The sequence below is a fragment of the Podarcis erhardii genome, assembly GCF_964252035.2.
Source record: "Podarcis erhardii genome assembly, chromosome: 15".
In the NCBI taxonomy this organism is placed as follows: Eukaryota; Metazoa; Chordata; class Lepidosauria; order Squamata; family Lacertidae; genus Podarcis; species Podarcis erhardii.
Window position 1 is genome coordinate 19,157,748 of NC_138505.1, and position 18,281 is coordinate 19,176,028.

Sequence of the window (18,281 nt, forward strand, 5' to 3'; positions counted from 1 at the left end):
ATGGATGGAACAAACACCATCAGCTGTAATGCTGAATGTTTGAAGGTTCTTGTATTTGCTTTAAAACCAGAAACAACTTTTTAAATTTTTTAAAAAATGCATTTATATTCCACCTTCTTCTCGGTGGCGAACAGGGTTCTCTCGCTCCTCACTTAACTCCAACAACAACCCTGTGAGGTAGGTTAGGCTGAGACACAGTGACTGGCCCAAGGTCACCCCATGAGCTTCATGACTTGAATGGAACCTGCAAATCCCCAGAAGCTGCTGACCTCCAACTCCCATCAGCCCTAGTCACTAGCCATACTAGTTGGAGGCCTGCAGGATTTGGGAGAGCCACAGTATCCCCCATCCCAGCCGCAGGGAAACATGGAGCCTCCTGCAACACAAGGAAGAGCCTCACCTCTCCCAGCTTCGTATGAACCAAGCAGAGATATTGTGCAAGCTGATGGGGCCCCCCCACAGCGAGCGCAGCTGCGGGTGGCTGCCGGCGTACGAAGTGGTCAGGGGAGAGACATAGATGGGGTATCCGATGGGCTGGTCGCAGGAGGAGTTGATCATGTTGCGCAGGGCCTGCTTGGCGTTCTGGATGCTGCCGCGCTCGGGGTTCCGGTTCCGGAGAAACACCAGCTCCTGCTGCTGCCCGGCCCACAGACCCCGCACACATTCCCGGTTCACCTGGAACAGAAGGAGGGAGGAAAACGTTGCTCCGCAAGAAGCACACAGCACAAGTTTTCAGCTTTGGGAGCAGGAGCTGGGTGCGGGACAGAGTCAAAGGGGCATCCACCAAAAGCCCAAATTAGCTCCTCAACATTCTCTTCTTTGCAGTTTCTCTGAACCCGGAATCTCTGCACAAGTCCTAGGAGAACCCATGCCAATAGTAGAAGTTCTGGCCACTGCCTGAGCAATGGATGTGGGTGCGCTACAACTGCTTGGCCTTGCTGCCCCTGCTGGTTCAGTCAGTGACACACCCAGCTGCTCTTCTGGTCGGGATCCAGGCAGGTCTGTCTCCCCAGAGATGCCTCTTCCTGCAAAAGGCACCTCTGGGCATGCCAGGCATGCAAGCTCAGGCTGGCACACGCTTGCAGGTAATCCAGACAGAGGCTCAAAGACGAGTGGGGATGAGCAACACCAGCTCACTTCCAGGCTCTCTCGCTTGCAAGCCTCCTCCCACCGCCCAAAGCACTGTAGGAAAACCCTTTTGAGGTCATTTTAACAGCTATTCTAGGGTGGGTGCGTGGGTACACACACAAGGCTGCACCCCTGCTTGCCAACCCCACCCCTAAATATCCCACGGTACGAAGATGCTTTACTCAAACCTCTGCCATTGTTTAAAACCACAGTTTTCTTCTTCCCAGCCCAACTTTACTCTAACTTCTGCTGTTGTTTTTCCCATCAGTGTTCCTCCCTTTTCACTCCCATGCCATGCCCACTAGTGTTGTGCAACTGCCGGCCTTCTCTGTTGCTCCCCTACCAAACCCTGACTTCATGAAAATGTGATGTGGCGAGGCGCTACAAATCCTCCAACGAGGACTGCAGGACGACAACCTTATATTTTTATGTATACAGAAAGATATAGGCAGTTTTGGGTGAGATGTTAACCGAGGCTAGGATGTTCTTCTGTAAAAAGGTGCAAGGTGGACAGGACAACTATTGCCAGCCAAACTAAAATGCTGGAAGGGGACTCAACAGAAAGCTTCCACAAGTCAGCAAAACTCTGATGGTGAAAAAGATGTAAACTATAAGGACCGACTTCCCCAGCCTGCTGCCTTTAAGATGTTTCGGACCACAACTCCCATCAGCCTCAGCCAGTGTGGTCAGTGGTCAGGGAAGGTGGGAGCTTGAATCCAACAACATTTGGAGGGCACCAAGTTGAGGAAGGCTGCTATGAAGTTTATTTTTAGGAGCTGGAGAAACCAGGTGAGTCGCCTGCATGAAGCCAAACGCACTTGTCTGTCTTTGTTTCCCAGTGTGGATGCTTCAGGCTCTGCTTGCCCTGAACCATGCTGACGTGGGCAATCTTTTCTTGCTACCTGAGTCCTCACACTTCCCTGCCCACAGAGCTCAGCTTCTCACCCACTCCCATGAAAGCGGAAAATCCATCCCTCTCCCACAATATCAGCCTTTTGCCCACCTTGATGACCCGGAATCCGAGGTAGCGCTTGTTGAGCATGATAATCTTGTACTCGTCGCTGGCATCGTCCATCACGTGGCGCAGGGCCAGCAGGGCGGGTGTGTTGGTGAGGATGGCACTGCGCCAAGCAGGGTCGCCCTCGTGTGAGATCACCATCTTCTCCTCGTTCGACCGTATGGCGTCGTACAACACAGCTGGGTCGTCGTACTCGTCCGGGGAGGTGAAATGGTCCTTGAAGAGGAGGAGAGGCAATGCTGTATTGCAAGGGGCGAGACAGGGAAGGAGCACCCCTGGCTCTGAGCCTTCTTCCCCTGGGGGTTCCCCAGCTGGTTTCTCCCACCTCTCCCATGCCTCCAGCCAGTCCACGACATGACCTGGCTCTGTATGGCAGCTTCCAATGCGCCTACTTAACTACGTGGGTGGGGCAAAGGCACACCTGGTGTAGCTTGAGTGACATGCGCACTCCGGGTGCCACCACGTGATGCAGCAGGTCCATGTCAGCAAAGACCCACTCATCGCGGGGTGATGTGATTCGGAAGTCCCCCTTGAACAGTGCATGCAGGCCGTACAGGAAAGGCTCCAGGCTGCAGAGAAAGAAGGAGGGAGGGAGGGAGGGAGGAATCACGGAATTGAAGAGTTGGAAGGGACTGGGGAAACCCAGTCAGATGGGTGGGGTACAAATAACAACAAATATTATTATCCAGTCCAACTCCCTGCAATGTAGGAATTGTTTTGCCCAATGTGGGGCTCGAACCTACAATCCTAAAATTAAGAGGCTCATGCCATGATTAAGATTAAAAGCCTTAGATTGGGCTATGTTGTTCAGGCAGGCCACACAAGCAGGAGTCTTTAGCAGTTGTTCCCTATACAGTCGCACCTTGGAAGTCGAACGGAATCCATTCCGGAAGTCCGTTCAACTTCCAAAATGTTTGGAAACCAAAGCGTGGCTTCTGATTGGCTGCAGGAAGTTCCTGCAGCCAATTGGAAGCTGCGGAACCCCTGTTGGATGTTCGGGTTCCAAAGAACGTTCACAAACTGAAACAGTCACTTCCGGGTTTGTGGCGTTCGGGAGCCAAAACGTTCGAGTACCAAGGCGTTTGGGATCTGAGGTACAACTGTATCCTCATCATCACCACCGTCATCATTATACAAACTGATATGCTGCCTCGCTAGGCAAACAATAATATAAACCCGTGTGGCAAAGCATTCCACTCAAACCTACAGTGGGGTTCTTAACACAGAGGGTGGGGAGGAGGCATGTCTGGGGCTGGTCTCACCTGGCTGACATGCTGTGGGAGGCAGTGCCCAAGGCCCGGCGCCCCAGGATGCAGAGCCCAAAGCACAGGGTGACCAGAGGGGAGTTCCACTCCCGGTCCACCGGCTGCAAAGAAAGAAAGAAAGAAAAGACACACAGAGGCATGGGAGGCAGAACGGGGCCCATGCATAGAATCTGCATTTGTCAGGGCTGGAGTCAGATGCAGGTCAGCACGAAGAAGCAGAGTCGGGGTTGTCAGTGAAGGTAACTCTTTATTCAAGGAAACGGCATGCAGCTCAGTAACACTTCTTGCCCTTATAGAGCAGCTGCCAAGACTGAAGGTCCCAACCTTCCACCCCTTTGAAGGCTCCTCCTCTCCCAGATGTTTCCCAAGCACACATCTGGTCTCTGTTCTGACCTCCTCATTATGCTGCTCATTCTTGGAAACCAGGGTGGAGAACAGCTTGTTGCAGCAGGAGAGGGAGACTCAGATGGGCGGCATTTAATTATTCCATCTCTGGAAGACTCTGAGCAGCCCACATACATTGGGGGTTTGGGAAGACTTCCAGGAGAACCAGGTGGAACCCCAGGCACCTCCTTTTTCCAGAGAGTGAGCAACCATTTCTCTCCTACAATGGCCCATGACTCACCTTCTCCCTGCGGCTAGCACAGTACTGGATCCAGTCGAGGTAGATGTTGCAGAAGGAAGCCAGGGTGATGCCTGCCATGCGGTGATCATAATCCTCGTCTATGTTGAGGTTGAAGGTGGGGTCGCTGTCTGCATAGTTCAGAGAGGTACAGGGGCGGAGGGCCTCCTGGATCCCCTCGTTGCCCAGCCACTCCTCGAGCTTCGGAGAGCCAGTCACATAGTAGATGATGCTCTGCCAAAGGGAAGGTGGAGGTGATCACAAAGGATGGAAGGGGAGGGATGTCAGCATGCCGCAAGACTTCCTGTGACTGTTTCTCTAAACCAGGGTTTCCCAAACTTGGGCCTCTCTCCAGCTGTTCTGGGACTACAACTCCCATCATCCCTAGCTAGCAGGACCAGTGGTCAAGGATGATGGGAACTGTAGCCCCAAAACAGATGGAGACCCAAGTTTGGGAAACCCTGCTCCAAACTTCTGTTTTATTTATGAATTGATTCCAATGAAACATCCCAAAGCAGCCAACAATAAAAACATCAACAAAAAACAAGTCCAGTATTAGACTAGGAGAAAAACCTCAATTTAAAAGGCTTCTTGGAAAAGGAAGGTCTTCAAGAAGCACCAGAAAGTTAACAGAGATGGCATCTGCCTGATACAGGGATGGGGGGAAGTTCCACATTAAAGGCCCCATTCCTAAGACCAAAGTGACTGTATGAAGCTCATGCCTGTTGGCTTGTTAGGTGGAGGTTTCACTGTTCAAATGCAACTGGAAAAGGGGACCCCAAAATACCAACCAATTTCTTTGGGGATTCTGTCTGGCAAACATTAGATATGAACTGTTTCCAGGGCTCCCCCCTTCCCCCCGGAACTCAGTTCCAGCACTTCTCACTTAGGTGGGCGCCATTGCCATTCTAAAAGAACGAGGGAGATGTTCCTGGTGAGTTCCGGCACCCCTTTTTCTAGAAAAACAGCACAGACCATCTCTGTTGCTTTTCCAGTGCCTGCTGAAGGCACCAACCTCTTTCAACCTTTTCATTTTTAGAAAAATAAAACTATTGTGACGTAACAACCATTACAGTGGTACCTCAGGTTACAGACACTTCAGGTTACAGACTCCACTAACCCAGAAATAGTACCTCGGGTTAAGAACTTTGCTTCAGGATGAGAACAGAAATCGTGCTCCGGCGGCGCAGCAGCCCCATTAGCTGAAGTGGTACCTTAGGTTAAGAACAGTTTCAGGCTAAGAACGGACCTCCAGAACGAATTAAGTTCTTAACCTGAGGTACCACTGTACTAACAACCCAGAAGTGCAGTAGTACAGATCTCCCCTCCCGGGCAATGAGGTTCACCTTGACGTAGTAAGTGATGAGGATCTTCCGAAGATCAAAGACCTGGAGCATGGAGGCGGCATTGTTGTCGCTGATGCTGTAGCCCTCCAGGACGTACTTGGTGGCAGCCACCTCCCAGGCCAGCCAGCGCTGCCCAAAGGCCGCATTGAAGCTCAGCATGCGTGGCAGGTGGCCCGGCTCGCAGCAGCAGCAGCCCTCGTCCTCCTCCACCCCCTCCGTGATGGCTTCCACCTCTCGCTGCTGGCAGTAGGTACCTGGAAAGAAAGGGTAGCCTGCACATTGGTCTGTGGCAGCGGGCGCTGACCTCTCTGTGCCCCGTGGGCCATAGTCACCCGTGGCCCATCTTGACAGCAGGGGATCTGAGCCCACACTTAAACAAGAACACAGAGATCCTTGCAGATAAGCTGAGAAGAGGGGCTACTGCCCCCTCCTTGCTCATGAAATAGCCAATCTAATGACTAGGGAGGGGGATCGCTGGCGACTCGCATCACAGCACAGAGGGTTCTAAACCTCTCAACAACAGTCTCTTAATTTTGTTTGCCTGCGCCGCTGCCATCAAAATTGATGGGGTTGGCAGATTCCACCTCTGGGCTGGTGTGTTGCCTACCTCTAGCCTGCAGGCTAGATGCAATGACGGAGCTCAGTGGCAACTCTGGTATCTCCACTTAAAAAAGAACCAGGAGGCAGTGGATGGCAAAAAGCCCCTTCTCTGCTGCAGACCCACTGCTAGTTAGTGACAGTATTTTAACTGTTCTAAATTCTGAATCTTGGGATCGTTGTAACCCACCCTGGGACCTGCTGGCCGAAGGTGGGTAATAAATTTTAATAATAATAGAATCATAGAAACCCAGAGTTGGAAGGAACACCAAGGGTCATCTAGTCCAACCCCCTGCAATGCAGGAATCTCAGCTAAAGCATCCATGACAGGTGGCCGTCCAACCTCTGCTTAAAAACCTCCAAAGATAGAGAGTCCATAACCTCCTAAGGGTGACTGTTCCACTGTTGAACAACCGCGACAACAACAACAACAACAACAACAACAACAACAACAAAGGCCAGCCTTCCACACCCTAGTTACCTACAGGTGTTTTGGACCTCAACTCCCATTATCTTTGACCACTGGCCAAGCTGGCTGGGGCTGATGGGAGTTGTAGTCCAAAACATCTGGATGGCACCAGGTTGCAAAAGGCTGCAGTAGGCAATACTGGAAGGCTGAATGGGCAAATCAAGTCTGACTTGATATAAAGAAGCTTCCTATGCCCAGATTTCAAAGGCCAAAATATCCCAGGTTCAATTCCTAGCACCTCCTGGCAAGGCTGGGAAAGACCATTACTGAAACCCTCTGTATCTGTGTGTTACAATATGGACCAGGGACAGCCCATGTGTCTCCACCCAGATTTTGGGCATCCATCTCCCATCCGCTCCAGCCAGTGTAGCCAACCGTCAGAGAAGGTGGAAGCTGTAACCCAGTCTTCTGGGGCCTTTCAAATGTTTTGGATTACATTTCCCATCAGCTGCCACAAACAGCCCCAGGAGCAGTCTTTTGTCCCAGGAAGATTCAGCAGGAAGATCATGGGCTTCCCCATTGCTTTGGCCTCCATGCCGACTTACCGCGGAACTCGAGGCCCCGGAGCTGGAAGGTCACCAAACCATTGCCAATCTCAATGAGGTGCACGAGGGCGTTCAGGTAGTCCGAGGCCAGGATGAAACAGTCCCCTGTGGTGTAGTTGCCCCAGCGCCCCAAGATCAGGTCCCCGCAGAGTGTGTGCTGCAAGGAGCGTGTCAGGTGCTCGTAGAAGATGGAGTTCAGGTTGTTGTCATCGGCGCCTGCGAATCGGGGCAAACCACATGAGAACAAATACGTAGCAAAAGCACAGGGGAGGCAGAGAGGAGCAGCCTTCCAGATGTTGGATTCCCAACTCTACCCTCATTATTCGGGACCCAGAACGGCTTCCCTCCACAACAGGCAGGCTAGTGATTTGGGCAAAGGAGGGGAAGGGGTTTTCATTGCCCATGGTGAATGACTGCTGCTAGCTTCCATGACAGCTGAAGTGTTGCAGCGCCTGCTTTGCACCCAAGAAACTCCCGGAAAGCTTCTCCATTTAAATGAATCAGCCGATGAGAACTTATCTCTGCCCAAGACCACAAGGAGCCACTGCCAGCCAGTGTCACTGGGCTGACGGTCAAAGACCCTGACTCAGCGTAAGGCAGTCTCCTGCCTTCAGGGATGGGGACTGCAGCTCAAAGATAGAGCCCCTGCTTTGTGGGCAAAGGGCTGCAGGATCAGTCCCTGCCATATGACACAGCAGGACTTAGGAAGGTTCCCTCTCACACCCTGGAGAGCTGCTGCCAGCCAGAATCAGCAATACTGGACAAGATAGATAATTAGTCTGGCAGGATGTAAGTCAGCTTCCTAAGTGCCCTTATGACTACCTTGTGGCATTCACACTCCAAGACCATTTAAGCAGCGCACAGGCTCTTTTATCGACCGTACTGCGCTTTAGCCTGGGAAGTGCCTATGTTTATAAGCAGAGGCAGGGACAGCAGGCATAGCGGACGGATCCTGCTCTTGCAGCAAGGAACTGCAGCCAAGGGACAGGTGACTTGTGGAAAAAGCATTAATCACCTCCCACTATTGTGCCTATCAAATTCAAACTCCCTCTGTGGCTGCACTAAAGTTACATCTAATATGGCCTTTAGTCTTTCGAGCCGACAATGTCTGGATATGAAACAGCACTTATTTAGGAGTCAGACGCACGGAAGGCTGTGGGATTTCCTTTACAGGAAAGATTGCACAGCAAAATTATTTTAAATGTGCGGATTTACACAGAAAGGTAGACGGAGAGCTGGAAAACAGCCACAGAACTAAAGCACAAGATTTACTCTTATGGAACAGTGACTTTTTTCAGACCAGGTTGACATAAGAAGTGCACTAGGAGCCGGAGAAAACAGTTCTGTGCCTCCCCCCGCCCTGCTGCCAGCCTCAAGCTCTCCAGTAGGGGGCCACCGCTGGAAACACACCTGGGTTGCGGTCAAGCTGCGTGGCCAGTCGGGTGTTGGAATGGTCAACTCTCTTGGTGCTGAGGAGAGAGAGAGAGATTAGACAAGCGGGGAGCAACCTGTGGTCCTCAGCTTGACTTAGAAATGTCTTTGCAAGTAACCAGTTCGGACCTCCTGAGTTTTCCCACAGCAGCCCCCAGGGAAGGGAGGGAGAGAAAAGGGGGCAGCTCACCCACTTCTGGCTCTGGCCTGCCCACCCCTGGATCCAGTCCCACCCACAATCAGCAGGAATGTGGTCCTGGCCAAGAGCATGGACCCAGTGATCCAGTGAGGAAGGGCTGTAGCTCAGTGGCAGAGGTGTCCCTTTGCAAGCAGGAGGTTCTGGGTTCCGTCCCTGGCATCTCCAGGTAGGGCTGGGAATGGTCTCCCACTTGAAGCTCTAAACAGACAGAGCCACTGCCAGTTTCCCAAACTTGGGTCTCCAGTGGTTGTTGGGACTACAACTCCCATCATCCCTAGCTAGCAGGACCAGTTGTCAGGGATGTTAGGAACTACAGTCCCCAAGCAGCTGGAGACCCAAGTTTGGGAAACCCTGGTGTAGACCAAGAGTAGGGAACCTGTGGCTTTCCAGACGTCACTGGACTACAACTCCCATGGGCCCTGGCCAGCGATGAGGGATGATGGGAATTCCCCATCCCTGGGGTAGACAATGCTGGGCTAGACGGACCAAAGACCTGTCTCCATACAAGGCAGTGTTTACGTCCCTATTGTAGAAAGCTCACTCATTTTGGACTCACAGCTGTCCATGGAGGCACAGGTCAATTCTGTGTCCAGGGCAGCTGTCTACCAGCTCTATCTGGTACGCAGACTGAGACCTTACCTGCCCATGTATTGTCTCGCCAGTGTGGTACATGCTCTGGTTATCTCCTGCTTGGACTACTGCAATGCGCTCTAGGTGGGGCTACCTTTGAAGGTGACCCAGAAACTACAACTAATCCAGAATGCGGCAGCTAGACTGGTGACTGTGAGCGGCTGCCGAGACCACATAACACCAGTCCTGAAAGACCTCCATTGGCTCCCAGTACGTTTCTGAGCACAATTCAAAGTGTTGGTGCTGACATTTAAAGCCCTAAAAGGCCTTGGCCCAGTATACCTGAAGGAGCATCTCCACCCCCATCATTCTGCCCGGGCACTGAGGTCCAGCGCAGAGGGCCTTCTGGCGGTTCCCTCACTGTGAGAAGCGAACTTACAGGGAACCAGGCAGAGGGCCTTCTCGGTAGTGGCACCCGCCCCATGGAACGCCCTTCCATCAGATGTCAAAGAAATAAACTATCTGACTTTTAGAAGACATCTGAAGGCAGCCCTGTTTAGAGTAGCTTTCAATATTTTATGAATTATTGTATTTTAATATTTTGCTGGAAGCCGCCCAGAGTGGCTGGGGAAACCCAGTCAGATGGGTGGGGTATTATTTTTATTGTTGTTATTGTTATTATTATTAGTGGCTGAGTGGCAAAGGAGGTTGGCTCCAGGGTCTCCCTGCAACATGCTCGGCACTAACTTGTAGTCGCGCTCCCAAAACTTGACGGGGCGAGCGTAGGACATGATGAAGACGGCGCTGCCCAGCAGCGGGTTGAGAGGGGTGGAGAACACAGCAGATAGGACAGCCTGGACAAACAGCATTGCAGAGTCTGGACAGGCAGGCAGCAGTCAAGGAAGCGTCAGCGTCAAGTTCAAAAAGGACAAAGTCAAATACCTGGCTACTCTTGCTGCTGGTTCAGTGTCCAATGTCAGCACACCCCAGGTGCTGAAAGTTACAGTCAGCCACCTGCTCTCTGTCTCCAGCATTCACCAAAACAGGTGCTGTAGGAGTAAGAGCGATGCACTGGGATCTGGGAGACCAGGGTTCACACCCACACTCAGCCAGGAAGCTTGATGGGTGACCTTGGGCCAGTCACTGCCTCTCTTGACCTAACCTACGTCACAGAGCTGCTTTGGGGATCAAACAGAGAGGCGGAGAACCATGCTGAACTCCTTGAAGGAAAGTTGAGGGTATAGATAACAGGAAACAACTAAAAATGTTGACCGTGGCTGCTCCAATTCAAGCTACTGAGTCACTGACGAATTGAATCTTCCTAGAAGCAGCTTATGCTGCACACTAGAACATCAGGTGGCAGTGGATCCCATTGGTTAAATGTGCAGTCCTGAGTCTGCTGTCACTCCTGCTGGATGACGGGGGTTGTGTTGAGAGCGGAGGACAGAAACGGAGTAGGGGGAATTATTTCTGTTTCCATCACTCATCATTTGTAAAACACTCGAGCGTTCCTCCGCCAAGTAAATTTCGTGAAATGAATTGAATATTACTGAGGAAAACTCTGAATGTGCTGCCTTCCACCTCCACCCCTTGGCTGCCGCAATAGGAAAAGGATACGAGGTACGGCGAACGGCTGAGCGAAGGCGTGGAAAGCAGAGCCCCACGTGATCTGCCAGGGGGCGATGTAGGTGAGCACAAACCGGAGCTTGTATAAGAGGTCCCACAGCTGGAGAGGGGATGGGGTGCGGGAAAAGAAGAACAGAGAAGTTTACCCACGTGAAGCTCAGTCCAGCAGTAGAGACTAGTGGATCAGAGTGGAGAGGGAGCAGATTTGCCCCACTCCAGAGACCGGGATGGTTAAGGGATAGGCCCCACCTGAATTGGATAAAGGAAAAATTGCCCGTTAGAAGTCCTGGGTCACCTTCCCTATTCCCAATGGGTTGGTCCACAATCTGGGGAGTCCCTGCCTGTCCTGCTCCCCTGCCCCTCCTCTTTGACCTGCACCAGGCACTCCTCGTCAAAGACTGCCCTCCTCATATGCCGCCACCTTGAGCTCCAAGGAGAAACAGAAATCAAATAAATGTATGAATGAATAAAGAATTCACACTCAGAGATATTAGTTCATAGAAGATCTGCTATCACTTCCCAAGTGAATGGCACCAAGTCAGAGGAAGGCACTGCAATGCATTATCCTAGCCCCTTGGACCCTAAGCAAACCTGCCTGTTCTCCACAGTCTGACTGGTTAGAGCGCGGTGCTGATAATGCCAGGTTGCAGGTTCAATGGCCGTATGGGAGAGCTACATATTCCTGCATTTCAAGAATGATCCTCAGGGTCCCTTCCAACTCTATGATTCTAGGACTCTCCTCCTGACAGGAAAGGGGGGTTCAGGTCAGCACCCACCTTGCTAAAGAGGATGGACATGACAAAGTAGTCGGTGAGGAAGCCCTCAGAGTACTGCTTGTAGTCAAACTGGAAGAAGAGGACAGTGAAGCCCAGGGCGACGTACTGCTGAGGGGGGCAGCAGAAGGAGCAGCGCAGAAGTTTCATGCCTGCAATGGTGATGAGGAGGGCTCGGCAACTGGGATTAGAGGGGAGGCGGGGAGAGGGAAAAGAAGAGAGAATATGTTACTCGTGCATCTGTTCTCTACAGCCAGCAAAAATAAAAATAAAAAGGGAAACCCAAGGTTCTTAAAAGTTTATTGCACAAAGTTTATTGCTAGCCAAGGGCATTTGGAGGCCAGTGTTCATGATTTCCGATCACAAATGGATCGTGCAAAGCTTTTGCAAGATGTTTTTCTGTAGGCTATGCACACCGCTCCTGCTATTCATGGGGAGAACCAAAGACACGAAAGTTCCCCTCAGTCCCCCACCTTCCCGGTATGCTCTGGCTTCTGAGATTCTGCCAGGTGCAGCCCACTGACGTTCAAAGCGCAGCTTCATAAACGCAACAGCTAGAAACTCACTTAAACACACACATAAGCACACACTTTCAGTTCAGCGCTAACTCCTCAGCCTGGGCAGTAACAGAAGTACACACACAAAAATCCAGTCTTGGAGCTCAACGGCCAATGCTATTAGATCATTCTGTGCAAATGGTGAGCAAGCACAGGATTTCATATTGCAAATTCAGTACAGTGGTGCCCCGCAAGACGAACGCCTCGCAAGACGGAAAACCCGCTAGACGAAAGGGTTTTCCGTTTTGGAGGCACTTCACAAAACGAATTTCCCTATGGGCTTGCTTCGCAAGACGAAAATGTCTTGCGAGTTCCTGCGGGGGTTTTTTCCCTTTCCCCCCCCTTTTCATATGCCCTAAGCCGCTTATCAACTGATCCGCTGATAAGCCACTTATCAGCTGATCTGCTAAAAGCTGCTAAACCGCTAATAGCGCTAATCCACTAAGCTGTCAATGGGCTTGCTTCGCAAGATGCAAAAACCGCTATACGAAGAGCCTCACGGAAGGGATTAATTTCGTCTTGCGAGGCACCACTGTATGCTTAAGGATATTGGCTTATTAGGCTGATCATTTGCTACCCTTTGCTTGGAAGTTATATGGACATCTCAGAAGTAAAAAAATGGTTGGAAAAGGCATGAGTGGAGTTTCTCAGTGCTCATGGCCCAAGTACACACCCACATCCAATCCCTGTGATCAGCAAGCACACAACAAATTCTGAAAATGATACAGTTACACAAGGATTTGTGACAGCCATAATTTAGAGCAGCTTTCCCCAACCTGGTGCCCCCCCCAGATACATTAGGCTACAGCTGCCATCAGCCCCAGCTAGCATGCTGATCGGAATTGTGGTTCAAAACCCCTGAAAGGCACCAGGTGGGAAAAGACCACGTTCACAAAATACTTTTAAAGGCTATGATACCGCTTTAAGCAGTCATGGTTCCCCCCATCCAAAATCCCGGGAGGGTGCCAAAGATTGTTAGGAGACCACTATATTCCCCGCACAGAAATACAATTCTCAAGAGTGCTTAAACAATTTATCTCTCTTCACGGGGAAGTCTGGGAATTGCAGCTCCATAAGGAGAATAAGGAGTCTCCTAACAGCTCTTTGCACCTGTAACAAACTACAGCTCCCAGAATTCTTTGGGGGAAGCCATGACTGTTGAAGCTGGTATCATACAGTTTCGAATATATACGGTGCAAATGTAGTCTTAGGGAGTCATGTTTTCCTGGTGCAAACATTTTTGGCACTAGAGAACCCTTAGGACAGCTTTCTACCCTGAAGTGCAGAAGGTGACAGAGAGAAGGAGAGGAGGGAGGGAGGGAAAGCCCACCACAGCAGCCCCTCCCACTGTACAATGAAGTTGCAGCCCAGCGTGGAAGTGGGACTTACTAGATGCAGAACTTGTCCTGCCGTGGAGTGCTGACCAAGTGGGCATCGATGGTGAGAGCGTTGAGCACCACAGCTGGGTAGATGAAGTATTTCTCCACACACTGTAGCCAGGCGTAGAGCTTCTCAAACCACATCAGCTGGGCAGCACCTGGAAGATGTTGAGTGGAGGAAGGCACACAGGAACATAAGACGATGCTCAATCACCTGCTTGGCTCATCTAGCTGAGGACTGTCTTCACTGACCGGCAGCAGCTCTCCAGGGTTAGAGGCAGGGGTGTCTCTCCCAGCCTTACCAAGAAATGGCAGGGATTGAACCTGCTTCGCATGCAGCACCACTGAGCCACAGTGCTCCCCTGGGGGCTCAAGCCTTGCTGCACTGTGTCTCAAGCCTACCTAGAAGCTCTGCTTTGTGCCATAAGAAGTCCAGGTGCACAAAGGCATCATCCCATGCCTGCACCATCCCAGGGCTGAGCCGAGAGCAATGAGCCCTCCAAAGGCAGCCTCTCCCTGCTCAAGAGCTCAGAGGAACATCATGTTTAGAGACGCCTGCCCATGTACGTGTACCCGGGGTACTTACTGCGCACTTCGAACTGGCTGTACTCGCGCGGTTTCAGCACCGGCTGCGAGAGGCAGAACCAGGGCAGCTGCTTCCGCAGCTGGGGCAGCAGGTAGTGAGTGACGAAGCCCACCAGGCCGGCCAAAGCGTAGAGCACGTAACCTAGAACAGACTGGGAAGGGCAGAACAAGAGGCGGGCAATGCAATAAAGCACACTGCAGGCACATAAAGGGTTGCTGTTAAGCTTGTTAGCCCAGAGCACCAGCTCACTCACTGTTTTTCTTCTATGTGTATGGGCTTACTAGACTAAGTAATGCCTACCTGCCAAGGGTTATCTAAGTGAGCGGCTCAAAGAACTGTTGGACTGCCAGGGGGGTGGGCGGCAGGGGGACACTGGTGCCAACAAGCTGGGCAGAAAATAGCTTAGTCAATGTAGCATGAGACTCTTAATCTAGATGACCCTGATGGTCCCTTCACACATGGTTCACAGGAGGTTTACAATTTTCTCTTTAAAATTCTGTGGGGGGGGGGATTGTCACCCGATCCCCTAACCCAATTCTTTTTCTAGGCCTTCACAGCTACCCCCTGGATAGCTCAGTCGGTTAGAGTGCTGTGCTGATAACACCAAGGCTGCAGGTTCAATCCCTGTATGGGACAGCTGCATATTCCTGCATTGCAGGCGGTTGGGCTAGATTATTGCCAGGGTCCCTTCCAATTCTATGAATCTACGATTGATTGCCTTCCTTCCTTCTACCTCTAGTAACACCCCCACCACCCCCATTACTGCCGCTGGGTCCAATCCACAGACATCGGCAAATCTGTGACATCACCGGACCCCACAGATCTCAAGTTTTTGGCTCTGGAGCGCTGGGCACCTCCTTGGCAACTGCTGACACTCCCTGCGCAAAGCAGCACCCAAGCTCCTTTGGAGCCTCTGTCTCCCACACCCACCAACGCCACGCCTTTCTTCCCATGGGTACCTCAAGAGCGATGAAGACGGTGCTGGCGCTGATGGCAAATGTCAGGACAGCGATGACGAGGCACATGACCAGGTCTGAGTGAAGGATCTCCCGCTGCGTTGGGGCGAGGAGGAAGAGGAAGTGAGAAGCTGGGACTTTCTCTGTGCACATCGCCCTTTGCTTTAGAGGTGACCGGCTGGCTTGCATCTGAGACCCAGACACCTGAGCCCCACACCCTCCTGGGGCTCCCTTTTCTTCAAAAAGCCCATCACAACTTTCTCTTATGGATGATCACTACTATGCCGATATTTTAAGCCAGGCATGTCCAACTTTCAAGAGACTGAGATCTACTCCCACTATAAAATAAATGGCAGTGATCTACCAAAGTTGTTGAGCTTTTTTTTTGGGGGGGGGGAGGATCCCATGATCTACCACGGACACCAGTCTGGTCAATCTAAGAGTAGAGTAGATAGCAGTCAACCTGTTGGACAGCCCTGTTTTATGCTGATGGACCACTCTGGGACGGCCCGTTGCTAGGACACCATTTATCAGTGAAGATGTAAAACTGCATAGGGCAGACCCCCTTCTTTTTCCTTTTCCAGGCTGCCCCACCCACCTCACCAGCAGGGATGGACAGAGCAGCCTGAACTCAAACCACTTCAATTTTGCACATGACCAAGAGATAGCCCCTTTGCAAGCACAGGTCTTTTTTATTTAATCCACATGAAAGGTGGTTTACAGGTTGTATTCCATCTTCCCCACTCGCCCTACTTTTTAAATTTTACACAGCTCATAGCCGGTTGGAGAAGCGAAGAAGCACCGCCGCTTTAAAATGTGGATGGAAATGCTCCTTGGGGTGATGGCGTGCTACCCTTCCCTGGGAAGTTGCACAGAAAATAAAAATTAAAAAGGCAGCTCTCCTCCCGCTGCCTGGCTCAGTGCAGACTATGCCCAATTTGCAAATGAATTTGGGGGCTGTGCCTCAGATGAGTGAGCTTTTCAACACCCACCCACAGATTCCTCAAGCCTCCTTACTCACCAGGGAGCCGCGTAGTTTCTCAGGCAGCGGATCCTTGATTCCAAGTGGGGGGCTCTCTACATTGCGGTTTTCAAATTCAGGGAAAAGCTTGCTTCGTATCAAAGACCTGTCCCGTCCGGGGGAGACAAACAGGGAAGAGAAGAACTAGGGTTAGGAAATCCCCAGCAGGCTCATGCCTCTCCCCACGTCAAGCTGGCTGGGGGAGTCATAGAATCGCAGAACTGTAGAGTTGGAAGGGGACCCCGAGGGTCATCTAGTCCAAACCCCTGCAAACGCAGGAATCTCAACTAGATCGCACATAACAGACGGCCACCCAACCTCTGCTTCAAAACCTCCAAGAAAGGAGAGTCCACCACCTCCCATAGGAATCTGCTCCACTGTCTCAAGCAATCCTCCCCTTTCTCGTCCTTCCACCTCCCAGCATCTATTGATTGCAAACCCTGCTCTCCCCCCCCCCCCAGTTGTCTCCCTGCCACTCAGGAGTCCCAACTCCCTCCTCGCTCTCTGCTGCTGCAGGCTGCACTCCCCATCCATCCCGCATGGGATACAGACCAGAGCACAGTTGGGTCACTGCTCTGGCGGCTCAGGTGATACGAGAGTGCCATGAGGAGGCCACAGAAGACGGAGAAGAGGACGGGCACGTGCTGGTCACCCCACGGAGTCTGGGAGAGAGAGCAAAGAGGAGAGAAACTAAACCAATCGAGCTCAGAGAAACTGCAATACCCTCAAAGCCCCCGCCTGAAACCCAAAGCCCTAGCAGGCAGCCTAGCAATACACAGCCCTAGCAGGCAGCCAAAAGCGGACCCCCCCAACCTAGACCTGATCTGATGGCACTGTTGCTTCAGACCAAAAGGTTGCAGTGTGACCACAAAGCAAACCACCTGAACCTGCCCTGGAGCTCAATGCCAACACCCAGCCCCGGCCCATTCCCCAAAGGCAAGTTTGGCCCGTTCGCTCCCCACAAAGGTCAGGTACCTTGATGGCCCCAAGGCAGAAACCGTACAGAAGGGCAGCCACGAGGAGGCTGCGCAGGAGAGCAACAAGGGCGGTGAGGGGACTGGTGGCAGCTGTGGGTGGGGAGAGAGAGAAAGAGAAGGCAGCACCATAAATTATCATTATTACAGTTGTAACTTGGATCCCGAACACCCTGGAACTCGGACATTTTGGCTCCCGAATGCCGCAGACCCGGAAGTGAGTGTTCCGGTTTGAGAACATTCTTTTGGAACCCAAAGGTTCGACGTGGCTTCCTGAAGCCAGTCAGAAGTCGCAATTTGGTTTCTGAACGTTTTGGAAGTCGAACGGATTCCGTTTGACTTCCACGGTATGACTGCATTATTACAATTAATGTATCAATTGCCTTCTAAACCACTGTCTCAAAGCGATTTACACACAATAATTATAAACAGTTAAAAGCACAAAAGCAACAGGTAGGTTTAAAACAAGACTGAAACCCTTTTGCAGCCTGCACTATGGGGGTCCCACCTTGGACCCACAGTTTGAAGTGCTGCAGCCCATACCCAGCTCCACTACGGATGTTCAGCTCAGCAATGCATTGCCCTTTTTTCACGCGAACCGGGGAGGACGGAGGAATGTGCTCTGTACCTCCAGCAGAACCCCGAGACCCCCTCAGCCCCACCCATCCCAGCCCCTCCCGATTCACCCTTCCCCTCTTCTCTCTGCACCTGTTCCACCAAAGATGTTCATGTCCACTTGCTCCAGAAGGTACATGAAGCAAGTATTGACTTGGGGGAGGAGTCCGAAGAGGAAGATGGCCGGGAAGCAGAGGGTGAAAACTGGGTGAGAAAAGAAAAAACGGAATCAAGCCACGGACATTCAAATGACCCCATGAGCCGCCCAGGGATTCTCTCGCCAGCCATGGGCCATCCTGCCAGCCACTCACCGATCGCCACGTCTCGGGCGCAGTAGAAGAAGCCAGCGGAGAAGAGGGTGAGGTCGTAGAAGGAGACGGGTGGGAGGGGCACGGCGTGGGCGCAGAGGTCCAGAAACCAAATCAAGAGGCACGCCACGCAGAAGTAAACGGGGCGGCTGTAGGCAATGATCCAGTTGTGCCCCTGCCGGAGGAAGGAAAAGCAGAAAAGCCCCCTTGAGAGCAGGGACCAGGGATGCTTCCTCTTAGGGACAGCAACTAGCACAAGGCTGTGAGGTCCCTGGGGAGGGACTGCTTCATGTCTG

The 18,281-nt window shown here is 51.9% G+C and overlaps 1 protein-coding gene across 1 annotated transcript in view; it reads right to left on the reverse strand.

Annotated features, from left to right (window-relative positions):
* The window catches only part of PCNX3 (pecanex 3), a 47,797-nt gene that overhangs the window by 6,136 nt on the left and 23,380 nt on the right, over positions 1-18,281 (reverse strand). Inside the window, exons 14-32 of the mRNA XM_081841685.1 lie at positions 17,989-18,160; positions 17,771-17,881; positions 17,064-17,155; positions 16,641-16,750; positions 16,089-16,194; positions 15,071-15,163; positions 14,112-14,262; positions 13,536-13,683; positions 11,593-11,770; positions 10,808-10,916; positions 9,938-10,067; positions 8,401-8,459; positions 6,991-7,206; positions 5,380-5,633; positions 4,037-4,267; positions 3,409-3,512; positions 2,568-2,715; positions 2,132-2,362; positions 401-675 (exon numbers count right to left, since the gene is read on the reverse strand). Of these exons, the coding sequence (XP_081697811.1) occupies positions 401-675; positions 2,132-2,362; positions 2,568-2,715; positions 3,409-3,512; positions 4,037-4,267; positions 5,380-5,633; positions 6,991-7,206; positions 8,401-8,459; positions 9,938-10,067; positions 10,808-10,916; positions 11,593-11,770; positions 13,536-13,683; positions 14,112-14,262; positions 15,071-15,163; positions 16,089-16,194; positions 16,641-16,750; positions 17,064-17,155; positions 17,771-17,881; positions 17,989-18,160 (2,918 nt within the window). The remainder of the gene's footprint in view (positions 1-400; positions 676-2,131; positions 2,363-2,567; positions 2,716-3,408; positions 3,513-4,036; positions 4,268-5,379; positions 5,634-6,990; positions 7,207-8,400; positions 8,460-9,937; positions 10,068-10,807; positions 10,917-11,592; positions 11,771-13,535; positions 13,684-14,111; positions 14,263-15,070; positions 15,164-16,088; positions 16,195-16,640; positions 16,751-17,063; positions 17,156-17,770; positions 17,882-17,988; positions 18,161-18,281) is intronic.